General features: G+C 49.0%; 1 protein-coding gene across 2 annotated transcripts in view; it reads left to right on the top strand.

The window, feature by feature from the left end:
• plppr2a (phospholipid phosphatase related 2a) overlaps positions 1-12,308 on the top strand; it is a 32,677-nt gene extending 20,369 nt beyond the window's left edge. Inside the window, exons 4-8 of one of the 2 annotated variants that reach the window (XM_062531139.1) lie at positions 7,404-7,524; positions 8,290-8,540; positions 9,907-10,083; positions 10,748-10,875; positions 12,093-12,308. In XM_062531139.1, the coding sequence (XP_062387123.1) occupies positions 7,404-7,524; positions 8,290-8,540; positions 9,907-10,083; positions 10,748-10,875; positions 12,093-12,201 (786 nt within the window). In that variant the 3' untranslated portion in view covers positions 12,202-12,308. Of the gene's footprint in view, positions 1-7,403; positions 7,525-8,289; positions 8,541-9,906; positions 10,084-10,747; positions 10,892-12,092 lie in introns of both variants that reach the window. The other variant, XM_062531140.1, reaches the window with a different exon arrangement.
• Positions 12,309-12,874: the final 566 nt, after the last annotated feature.

The raw sequence follows: 12,874 nt of genomic DNA, 5'->3' as shown, positions 1-12,874 counted from the left end.
CCAGCCACCTTACTCTGGTCTCCATGTGATTTCTTCCATGAATGTGTAATTCATAGCCTAGAGCCTGTGCTGCGTTTGGAGAGACTGTCCTTGGGCACATACTATACATAGACACACATTTAATGTGCACAGATTACACACACATACTACACACACACACACACACACACACACACACACACACACACACACACACACACACACATACACACACACACATAAACGCACACATACACAACTCATTAATGCTTTTCACGCTTTCTAGTCCTCCCATTTCCATCTTCAGCAGGTGCTTTATCAGACTTCCACTGTGACGTTATTAGTCTGACAAACCTCAAAAGACTGGAATGAGTTTGTGCTGCGCCGCACGCGCGCCACATCCCAGATTGTGCTCTGCCTCTGCGTACTGTAAAACCTTGCGGGCTTTTACACACACGGGGCCCCCGAGCAGCATGGTAAACACACACACGCGGCTCTATTCACGAGCACGGTGAGCACAGTCTCATAAAGAACGCGTGACAGGCCCCTGAGCCGCCGCTGCTCCAGCCATTATTTCACTCCCGCTTCTCACATCTCGCCTCCTAATTAACACTTCCTGTCCAAAGGCTGACAGCACCCCGGGATGTGTTAGCACTCATGCAAAGCAGCACGGAGGCAACAGCTATTAAAATGTGGTAACGTTTCTTTTTTACTCTCTCTCTCTCTCTGTCGCTCTCTCTTTTTCTCTGACTGTCTCTGTGTCTCCATCTCTCTCTACTCTCTGTGTGTGTGTGTCTGTGTAGTTTCCTCACTGTATTGAACACATGCTGTGGATAAAAATACTCATTTCCAGCCTCAAATTTAGCTTGAGATGGCTGCAGTCGCTGCGTCTGCACTGAACCTGAGTGTGGGAGATTTGGGAGCCCATTTTGGGGGGGAACAGACGGGATAATGTCTGCAGGTCCTAATGTGACGCTTTTGTTGTGATCAGAGGACATCTGTGTGGACTGGCTCGAGCAGACATGTCAAGCTTAAACTCATTTCTCAGCCTCTTCGAAAACCACACATTCTATTACAGTAAACATGATGATGCTCCATTAGCACTCTAAAGCCAATGCTGTACTACTATAATCATTTGCACCATGGTTACGGAGCATTATTATACTCGTTAGACAGGCATGTTGTTTTCTTATTTAGGGAATATACATTTTAGAGATGCATTACCTGTGTTTGTAGTGAATTCATTTTTATACACAAACAAATGTATATCAAAATGGTTCCCACATATATTGTTTTCAAACTGGCACTCCAGTGAGTTGGGGACTCGAGGGAGTAAATGCCCCTGAGGCCTCGTGGCCGTTGCCCAGCCACGTCACTAATGCCCTGGAGGGCCGAGTCGTGGCACCTGGGCAAAAGAGGCAGATGGCAGTGCCAGGCTTTCAGGGGGCGGGTAGGAGGGGGGCGCTCAGTGGCATTTCGGCATATGTCAGCTCGCCGCTCCTCACCGGACGGCCCCGACCACCACAGCCCTCCTCCACCTCCTCCTCCGAGAGCCCGAGGGAGAGACGAGGACGAGAGGGAGGGGGCGCAGAGGGAGAGACGAAAGAGGACGAGAGAGGACGAGAGAGGAGGAGAGGGAGGGGGCGCGGAGGGAGATGGGATGAGACAGCATTCTGCTTTTAAAGGAAAGGGTGAAAAAACACGAGAGACAGAGAGAGAGAGAGAGAGATGAAAAGAATGAGAGAAAAGAAAGGCAATGGAACCTGACAAACTGGTAATCATGGCAATAGGTGACGCTTCACCTGGCTGGTTTTGAAGGAACGGATCTATTTGCCGAGGTGTGCTCAGTCAGCCTGGCAATGCTGCGTTCCATATGAGGAGCGAGTTATGTCCAGCCGGCCAGCCTTCACAGCTGCCCGAACACACACAGAACACTCAGATCCTGAACAGAGCTCGGAGTGCAATCAACAGCAATAAATCAATCACCATCTCGCCTATTTTCCCCTTCTTTAGAGACACACACACACACACACACACACACACACACACACTCACACTCAGACACATACTGTACACTCTGGTGCACTCAAGCAGAATGAGACAGTATTTTGCAGGCACACTGAATCGCAGTGCTAGTGTGTTCTAATGCTCGTCGGTGGTGGGGCCTCGGGGTGTTGTGATTCTTAAACTCCGACTCCGAGGGAGATCTATGGTGTCATATGTGAGAGGACAGTTGTTTGGTAGAGTGCCCCAGGCTCTTTCTGGTATAGTGCATATAGGAGATGATGTCTGAAACGTACATGAACACACAACGACTTGTACATTCATGTGGAAGAGTGCAGACATGCCGTGCTTTGTGCATGTGTGTGTGTGTGTGTGTGTGTGTGTGTGTGTGTGTGTGTGTGTTGTGGAGAGACTGGGCATGTGTGTGTGTGTGTGTTGTGGAGAGACTGGGCATGTGTGTGTGTGTGTGTGCGCCCGTGCGTGCCTCATACCCACATCTCATCCGCCTCTCCTCTCTCCCTCTCTCTCTTTGACCGCTTCTCCTCCTCCCCATCCTGCTCCATCACTCCATCCCTTCCTCTGTAATGGTAGTCTGTTCGCTGTAGTGTGTTTTCTGCCCATTTCGATTTCACTTGGGGTGGCCTTGCCATCTGCCCGTCATTTTGGCTCCAAACGGCCAAAACAGGAAAGAGCAGGGCATGAGGAGAAGAATGCTTTTATAGTGAGGAACTCCAGGGAAGGAACATGGGATGGTGGGACATGAAAAATGCACTCATGCTCTGGAGGAGAGCCTAAGGTCCAAGCTGACCTTCTGTTTGTGCGCACGTCCTTTAGTGTGCTATACACACACACACACCGCCTGTCCTGTGAAATGAGATTCTGCCCACTGGCCAGTAAACACCATCACACAATACCAGTGCACTGTAGCACTACCTAGGCTACCACTATAGGACAAACGACCATTTTTGTTGTTGTTTGTTTATTTCCTAGAGTAGGCCTAAATAGTTTACTTTGTTTCTTAGAGTGTGTTTCTTGGAGTAAATAGGTTGTTTATAATAGCTTGCCATAGATGTAGCTGCCAAGCTGTGTGTACAAATAGGAGTTTGAGGTCTTTGGCAATGCTGGAGTGTATAGTATAGTGTCTTCACAACACTCAGGCTGTTTGTTGTTCTGTGGGAGAAAACAGGCGCGTGCGCTCGCTCACTCACTCCGCCTCAGCCAGCAGCCGCAGTTATTCCTCCCGTCGCCTCCTCCGAGAAGCGCGGCGGCATCGATCAAGTCCACGAACACAAACATCATGGCGTGCTGACAGCGGGCTGCCAGGAAGATGAGATGAGTGGGAGATCCCTCCATCAAGACGCCTGTCTAGCAGTCAGTCAGACGAGCCCCTCACAGCTCATAAAAACAACACGTTCAGACAACAGCACAAGACAGACGAGACAGGCGTCTCAGCAGTGTGCCCTTATACAATCACAGTCCCGCTAGTTCTCACCGCTCTCTCCATTATGTTGTGAAGGGGGGAAAAAAACGTATAGCTGCGGGGACAGTTTAATCACTTCAGAAGAGAAGCACAATATTTACATTCAGGTCAAAAGATACCCTCTCAGCACCTGAGGCTAAGGCACGTAGCTGAACAACTCCCTATACTGGGCCTGTGAAGTGTATAGCATTTGCTATTGATGTCACCGCATGCTACCGGGGGATGGGTGTCATGTTGCTGTTGCTGTGGTGATAATGATGTTGTTGACCTTTCGGAAAGATAATGCATTAATTAGGGGTGATATTTACAGGGTGTGCGGCCATGCACAGGATGGATGCGGGGTAGTTTCTTTATGTAGTTCACCACAACCCACATCCTCTATCCCAGCAGCCTCAGTAGGCTACAAACACGTGCGTGTGTGTGTGTGTGTGTGTGTGTGTGTGTGTGTGTGTGTGTGTGTGTGTGTGTGTGTGTGTGTGTGTGTGTGTGTGTGTGTGTGTGTGTGTTTGTAGTGTGTGTTTGTAGTGTGTGTGTGTGTGTGTGTGTGTGTGTGTGTGTAGTGTGTAGTGTGTGTGTGTGTGTGTGTGAGAGAGAGGGAGCGTGTCTGTGTGTGTGTGTGTGTGTATTGTGCTGGCCCGATGCACCATGTCTGCTTCATTGACTGCCCATCCTATTACTCCCAGGATCTTTGGGGTTTATCGGTGCAGTGCAGTGCCATCTCTGTCAGTGCAGAGAGTCTGTCAGAATCAGCTTCACAATCAAATCCCATCTCATGCTCCATTCTTTCTCCTTCAGCTGCTCTCTGAGCCGCTGCCTACTCTCTAACTCTCTCACGCATCTTTCAAGTCTAGCCGAGCTGAACTTATTTGTAATTATATGTTTATATGTACCCGTAAGAGCAGCAAAATGTACACAAAACACCCCCCCCCCCTCCCCCTTGCCCCCTCGGCTGGTCATTAATTCAGCACAAATGTAAAGCCTGAGATTGTGTTTTCAGTTGTAAATGCGCTGAGAGAATCTCCTTCAGCGAAACACTGAAAAACGATGAGCTTCCAAAACACTAGAAACAGCCCCTAAGACATGTGTATGCAGTGGGGATTAATGGCCCGGCTTATCGCCATTTACACTAACCAAAGTTTGTGCGGAACCCATAAACCTAAGTGATCGTTTTGCGAGGGACCCCCATTCTGTGTGTCCCCCCAGCCTCATCGTCAGACAATAGTGGAACTGCGGTGGCACGGTTTGGTCTATCCGCTGGAAGAGAATTGCCGTAATTGCGCCCAAATCCATCCCAGATCAAATGAGCCGTCACCGCGCGCTGCTCGGGAATGAACACCCTCAGCTGTGTGACTGGGAAACTTTCTCCCCTTCTGGCTCGAGGAGAGAGTGCAGCCAAAGCGGTAATTACCAGTCTGTCCCAGCAAGAGTTGATTAAGGGTGTGCCGCACACATTAGCATTAGTCACAGTCACAACACACACACACACACACACACACACACACACACACAAACAAACACACACTTACACCAACACAAACTCTCCTCCTCTCATTTTTTCTCTGTCTCTCTGTGAGTGTGTTTCCTGTCTTCATAAACACACTCTCACCCTCGCACTCTGTCTTTGTCACTCTCCATTCTCTCACTCTCCACACACACACACACACACACACACACACACAGTCACACACACACACACACTGTACTTTGCACTCATAACACAGACACGGACACACATACTTACATACACACATGCACACTTACACACACACACGCGCGCACACGCACACACACACATAATCCAGAGCACCCCTCGGCTGTCAGACTCATTCAGTGATGCGCCGCCAGACGTGGGTGAGGAGCAGGACACGCTGTCTCCTCCCGTCTCCTCTCGTCTTCGCCTCCACACGAGCGCTGATGTCACAGACGGAGGGAGCGTAATCGGTCAGCGGGCTATTCTTGGCCCGGGCGTCGGGTAGAAGCTCTCCCCTGCGTGCCCCCCACCCCCCTCTCTCACACACACACACACACACACACACACACACACACACACACACACTGTACTTTGCACTCCTAACACACACACGGACACACATACTTACATACACACATGCACACTTACACACACACACACACACACTGGTCGATGGCCAGGCAGTCAGTGTGGATTTGCCGACCGCTTTAAAGGGGTCCTGGAGAGGGCAGCTCGGGGAGTTTGCAGCTGCAGGTGTGGTGCTCCACTGAGCCCAGACTAGGCTGTGGTTTTGTGCTCTCCTGCCTTTGCCTTGTTGCCTGCCAGCGGCTTTTGTGATTCCCTCCGCTCGTCCAGGGTCTGCTTGCATGAAACGGTGCACCAGCCTCTGGGCCTGAAACGTCTCACTCATGTGGCGTATGGGAGCATCCGTTGCCCATGAATGATGCAACTGAGGAAAGGTGTGGTGTGAGGAAAACTGAAATGCACCTTATATGAGACACTGTCTGTGGCAGTCAAGTCTAAGGTTATTCGCCTACGAACGTTTCGGGCAGAGCTCTTCTTCAGCAGGTAATGGCGAAACATTCATAGGAGAATAAACAAAGAAAATCTGAAGAGTGCTGTCCTTAGCTTCTTTCGTTCATTTATGTTTTACGTGGGATTCAGCACCCAGTTAAAAACATGGATTTATCAGAAGGCGATAGTGTGAGCACGTCTCCTCCACTTCGCAGTCAAGTCTAACCCATTGCTCATGGGCTTACTTAATTTTGCATCAGTCTCACCTCCTTACTCTTTCTCTCGCTTTCTCTCTCTCTGTCTGTCTCTCTCTCTCTCTCTCTCTCTCTTTCTCTCTTTCTCTCTCTCTCTCTCTCTTTCACATCACCAACCCTGCTGAGTTAATGCAGCAGTCTTCTGTTCACCTCCTCATGCGTTTCTATGTAAAGTTTCCGTGTGAAATTACACAGTCCACCTCAATCACTGCACTGTGCGTTTACATAATTCCTCTCTTCATGGAGTGCGGTTCATGCTCTGTACGGGAACGGTCCGGACCACTAGGAATAGTCGAAGAAATCAAATTTGAACTTGGCACTTCACTTAATGAATGTGGGTACAAATGGAGATGGCCCGCAGTGGTGGAGAAAAATAGGTTATGAATATAGACTGTTGAAAACGGATCATTGCAATGTTGCAATGGGAACTGAGTGTTCCGCAAGGCAAAGAAAACAGAACAGCACAGCATGTTTCATTTGAGTGAATTAGAGGAGAATCAATCTCCGCACATATCAAAGAAGGGGACATGTTCTCTGTTCCCCTTCCGGTGACATGCTAGAACGTGAAGTGCATTGACGTGTTTTCAGGACTGGACCGTGTGCTGTTCCTAAAAATATAAGTCTTCGTGTCCTTTCCCCGTTGTACATGTCAGTATCCCTGAGCAGCCAACCTTACAGAGGTACAGCATTCACCCATCAACTGCAGCATCTCTTGAGAGTGTGTTTGGCATCATGGTTGAATGGACAGACCTGGGAAGACGAAAAGCTTATGTGGATGGCTTGGGTGGATAAATGTATATTGGAGTTAGGGGGACATACCAGCACAAATGGTATGTAGTATGTAGAATGGTTTCATTGGTCTATAATCACCTGTAACTGTGAATCATTGTGTTTTCATCAGCTTAGAAGGAATCCCTCTTATCGACAAAGAGAGCATACTCTTTTTCACATAATCCACCATGTTGCCCTGCCATGTTTCTAGAGGCTACATTACACACTACATTATATTAGCATTAGCACCAGAGAGGGCCTTTAGCAATTTTATGGCCCCAGATGGCCACCGTAGATTCTCCTATATGTTTTGGAAAGACAAGGGCGTTCAGTTGGTTGCAGTCTATGACTTCGCCACTAGATGGCACTAACCCCTTGATACAGCACCTTTAAAAGCCAGCACGTGGCCTCGTGTGTCTCTGTGCCTCAGATCCTGATGGGGGAGCTGATGGTGTTCTTCCTGAAGGCGGAGGGGACCCAGGAGAAGACTATCGTCACCGCAGACTGCTGCTACTTCAACCCCCTCTTCAGACGCATCATACGCTTTCTTGGTAGGTGCAACTGCTGGGACATGCGCACACAGAAGTGTGCAATGATTTCCAAAGATTTCAACATGCTTGTATAAGCACACACACACACACAGGCACACATCTAAGCTGTTATATACAGTACATTCAATTTCAATACCAGAATGAATTAATACCTACTGTAATACCAGAATGAAACGGATCCTGTCACATCGATTACTCAGATAAAATTGAAGGTGCAAAGTGCAAACTCTTGATCCTCAAAAGAAAGAAATGAAAGAAATTGTCAGGCTTTTAGTGTGTCACATCACGACAGTATTGTGATCATTCATTGTTTAAAGCAATTTAACCATGATGTTCCCTTAACTGAATATCATTTCACTTCAGTCAAAATTGATTTTAAGAAATGTGTCATCTGTCTCCCTCTGTCTATCTCTGTCTTTCTCTCTCTCTCTCACTCATTCTGCCCCTCTCCCTTTCTGTCTCACTTTCTCTCCTTCTCTCTGTCTCTTTGTCCGAGCTTTATTAGCATGGCAAATATTTGTGCATTACCAAAGCAGAGCATTTAAACATATGGAGAAATGCAGAACATTTAAATGCATGGCGAAAGCTTGGAGTACATTTATTATATGGCAAACATAGATATTCATCCAAGATTAACAAACTATTGACTATTTCTCTGTCCCTTGCTGCCCCTCTCCCTCTCTCTCTCCTGCTCTCTCTCTCTCTCTCTCTCTCTCTCTCTCTCTCTCTCTCTCTCTCTCTCTCCCCCCTTTCCTCCTCTCTCAGGCGTCTACTCGTTCGGCCTCTTCACCACCAGCATCTTTGCGAACGCCGGCCAGGTGGTGACGGGCAACCAGACGCCGCACTTCCTGACGGCGTGCCGGCCCAACTACACGGCGCTGGGCTGCCAGTCGGCCATGCAGTACATCACGGAGCGCCGCGCCTGCACGGGCAACCCTCTGGTGGTGGCGTCCGCGCGCAAGTCCTTCCCCTCCAAAGACGCCGCCCTCAGCGTCTACTCCGCAGTCTACACGGTGGTGAGCACACGACACACACACTCAGTTACACACACACACACACTCAGTTACACACACACACACACACACACACACACATGGAACCACACACACACACACACACATGGAACCACACACACACACACACACACACATGGAACCACACATCACACAGTCAGTTACGGTTACAGAGCGCATGTTACAGTCAGTTACACAAACACACACACATGGAACTGTACCTGTACCACACGTCACACAGTCAGTTACACAAACACACACACATGGAACCGTAACTGTACCACACGTCACACAGTCAGTTACACAAACACACACACATGGAACCGTAACTGTACCACACGTCACACAGTCAGTTACACAAACACACACACATGGAACTGTAACTGTACAGTTGTAGTAACATACTGTAACTGAATACTGCATACTACTGTATACTACTGTCTACACTGCACTATATGTCTTATACTGTTTATACTGCACCACATGTCTATATTTTGTGTATCACATTGCATTTTTCTGCTTTTTGCACTGATTAGATGGATGCAAATTGCATTTATTTGTCTCTGTACTTGTACTCTGCACAATGACAATAAAGTTTAATCTAATCTAATGTGAACATGCAAACACCCACACTTATGAAAGCGAGTGGGCACATACATTGGTAGAGGGAGGATGTAGGCATTACTTTCTCTCTGTGTCTTTGTATCAGGCACACACACGCTCAGTAAATACTTGAAGTCGTTGACCACATATTGAGAGGAGAGAGGAACATTTATCATTCCTACAGAGGACTTTACACACACACACTCTCTCACACACACACACACACACACACACACACTCACACACACACACACACGAGTATAAGGGGACATTAATCATTTAAGGACACAGGAGGACCAGCGCTGTCATATGAAGGTCAACCATAGACAGTGATAAGCAGTTGCTTTTTACAGAGCGGTTAGCCATTTAATCCCCGCTACTGACCCCGTGTCAAACCAGGACACAGGGTTATGTCCTCACATTGAGGCTTGTTTAAGGTGCTCTCATGAGATGGCTCTCCGTAAAAATGTATGAACCCCTTTCTCACAGAGCCTCTCTGAAATTAAATTCTGTTATTGCATGTATTGTACAGTATTATATTATTGTAGTGTTTTTCATGTAAGTAAAATAAATTAAAGCAATAGCTAAAAAGCATAAGAGCCATCACTAATATGGTCTACAATGAATGTATATGTCGATTATATATGAATTAATTCATGTGTACAGATTTCAGCATGCTTACTCATGCACAGTATATGCATGGTAATGTGTTGGTAGATATCAAAGCCATGCATGTGTTCCCTCACTGGGCCTCTCCTCTCCTCAGATGTACGTGACGCTGGTGTCTCGGACGAAAGGCACGCGCCTGGCCAAGCCCACGGTCAGCCTGACGCTGCTGTGCCTGGCCATGCTGGTGGGGGTGGTGCGCGTGGCCGAGTACCGCAACCACTGGTCAGACGTGCTGGCCGGCTTCTTCACCGGCGCCGCCATCGCCATCTTCCTGGTGAGGAGACCGCCGCCGCTGCTGTCTGCAGAACAACAGCGCAGCAGAGCAGAGAGGGGTTTTGGGCAGACTGTGGTGAAGACTTAAGTGGAAGTTAGTGGGGAGTCCACACACTTTGGATTATGTCTCTGTTGATAGGGATTTGCGGCGACTGTGCATATGCATTCATTCACAGAAGGGCTTTTTTTTTCGTGAGATTTCATCATATCTCATTATAAGTTTAAGGCAAAGTCACATTTAATCTAGTATTCTAGATGTCTGCTGGATTCTTTAGCCGTTGTTCAAATACCATCATCTCAAACTGGCATGCAGATTCACATCCCTTCTGTGGGTGACTAAATATAAAGAGATTATGGCGCATTTAAGCACTCTCCAGGCAAAGGCATAAACAGACCAGTGTCTGGGCACTGATGGATCGCAACTGACTATATGCCTGGATATATGTTCTCTTGCTTTTAATTAACGTTTGTTTTGCCAGTTTAGTGTTTTTCAAGAGCCTATCACACAAAAATGTACTTTTGACTGACAGCCACCCCCTTGGGGGGGGGATGTTAAGCTAAGCAGGTTTGTTATTTGTCTTTGTTTTTGTCTGTTTTTTTGTTTTTCGCCCCAAAAACTGCTCCCGTCTTGTCTCTCTCTTCCCCCCGGTGTCTCCCCCCCCCAGGTGACGTGCGTGATCAACAACTTCCAGCAGGCGCAGCCGCCGCCTCCCGCGGCGCGACCCCAGCGGCCCGAGTCCGTGCTGGGCGTGCCCATGGTCTCGCTGCCCTGCGTGGACAGTCCACTCGAAAAGTTAAGTGGTTCTCAGGTAAGGGGCGGGGGCGGGTGAGCGGCCGGCCTGCGTGTCACAGAGGGGGGGTTGGGCCTACCAGTAGCCGAGCCCCCCCGTTGTCCCCCTTCTGTCCGTCCCGGCTGACCCCTCCCCCAGAGAGCACCCCACAAACCCCCCACCCCTCTACTCTTTGCTCTGCCTTCACGCATGCCCACAAACTGTCTGATCACCCACTTGACCACCTACTGTACCCAACCACCCACCCCTCCCAACCCCACCCATGCACCAACCAGCCTTCTCTATGTCCCACCCCAGCAGTTCCACAATGACTCTCCTCCTATCTGCATCTGTCTCTGTGTTCTCCACCTTACTAAAAACCCCACACCGACCGACTCACCCCACCCAGTGACACGGACAAAAAGAGCAGCATGCACCCTATAGCTGCAGGAAGCAGAGGCAGAGACAGAGTAAACTCCACTCTATGCAGTGCTGAGGCCTTCTTCATATCCCTCCGCCGGCTCTATAAGAAGGCTTTGCGACCCGGACGAGCACTGCATAAGAGAAGACTAGCGCAGACCAGAAGAGGATCCCTATGTGTGGGAGGTCTGGGAGACGGAGATGCAGTGTTGATCCTCTTCAGCACGGCATGAGTCTGCTGTTGGTCCTCCTCTACCCCCCCCCCCTCCCCATTCACAACCCCCACCCCCAACCCCACCCACCCCCACCCAGCCTGCATTACTAGGAAAGCAATTTGGCAGGAGGAGTTGAGTCAGCACCTCCCCGGCCTAAATTTACAGCCGCTGGGACCTGGGTGCACCCAGGCCTTGTTAATATTCGATTAAATCCTGAGCCTCCTGCCACAGCCAGGCAGTCTCATCCCTCACAATGGCGTGGCCCTCTTTTCATGTCAGCTGTCATCCGTCGTCTCTCTCTCTATCCCTCTCTCTCTCTCTCTCTCCCCATCCTTGTTTTTGTTTTTCCGTGTGGAAAGTGTCGTCCACCGCCCCCAAACCCGTTTTGCTTTCGTTTTCATGTACTATAACCCCCACCTCTGTCTGTCTGTCTGTCTATCTGTCTGTCCTCTCCTTTATACTCTGGCTGTCTTTCGATCTATCTCTCTCTCACTCTTTCTTCCATTCCCTCTCTCTTTCTTTTTTCCTCTCTCTCTCTTTCTCTCTCTCTCTCTCTCTCTCTTCCTCTCTCTCTCTCTCTCTCTCTCTCTGGCTCTCCCCAGCAGACTCCACGGGGATCACCATTCACTGAGATCACATGACCATCAGCCCTATCGGTTCCCCGCCACCCCCGATGTCCTCATACCGTCTCGCTCCATTTCCAGCGAAGTCTAGACCAGCCGGCCGAGCAGCCGCACCACTGCGCCGCCCACCCGGGCCCTGGACGCTACGCCACCCTCTACCGCTCCTACTCCACGCAGGTCTAGACCACCGCCACCGCCACCTCCATCATGCTACATACTACGCCTCCCCCCGCCATACTCAGATCACTCTGCCTTCCCCACTCTCCCCTCCCCAAACGACCAGCCAAGCAACCGACTCCGATGAAACTTTCCTCAGATTTCCCCGACTTTTGCGATGTCTTTTATTCCCGATCCTAAACCCCTGGGGAACCGATGAGTCCCGTGAAGAGGGACTCAACAACTTAAAAAAAAAAAAAAAAGAACTGCAACTCTCAGTACAGTGTCAGGTGTTTGTTATTTATTTTGAGAGGTTTGTTTTTTTTGTTTGTTTGTTTTGTCTTTTGATATCAGTTGTTGTACAGAGTATTGAGTTATCTTTATGGTGTCCAATTTTGAAAAAAAAACAACAACAAAAAATGTGCCAGCAAAGCGAAAAAGGATCCCCCATACTGGGGTGTTCACTTGCTTTAGAAATGCACTCCTCTCCTGGGAAACAAACTGTTCTATACCGCTCTCCACTACAGCTGTAAACACACAGGTGATGTTCCTTCTTCTCATCACCTCGCGTGTCCAAGCATTCCTCAACAGAGTCAACAGATCCACAC

The sequence above is a fragment of the Sardina pilchardus genome, chromosome 3 (assembly GCF_963854185.1).
Source record: "Sardina pilchardus chromosome 3, fSarPil1.1, whole genome shotgun sequence".
Lineage (NCBI taxonomy): Eukaryota > Metazoa > Chordata > Actinopteri > Clupeiformes > Clupeidae > Sardina > Sardina pilchardus.
This window is presented reverse-complemented; position numbering and strand designations above follow the sequence as displayed.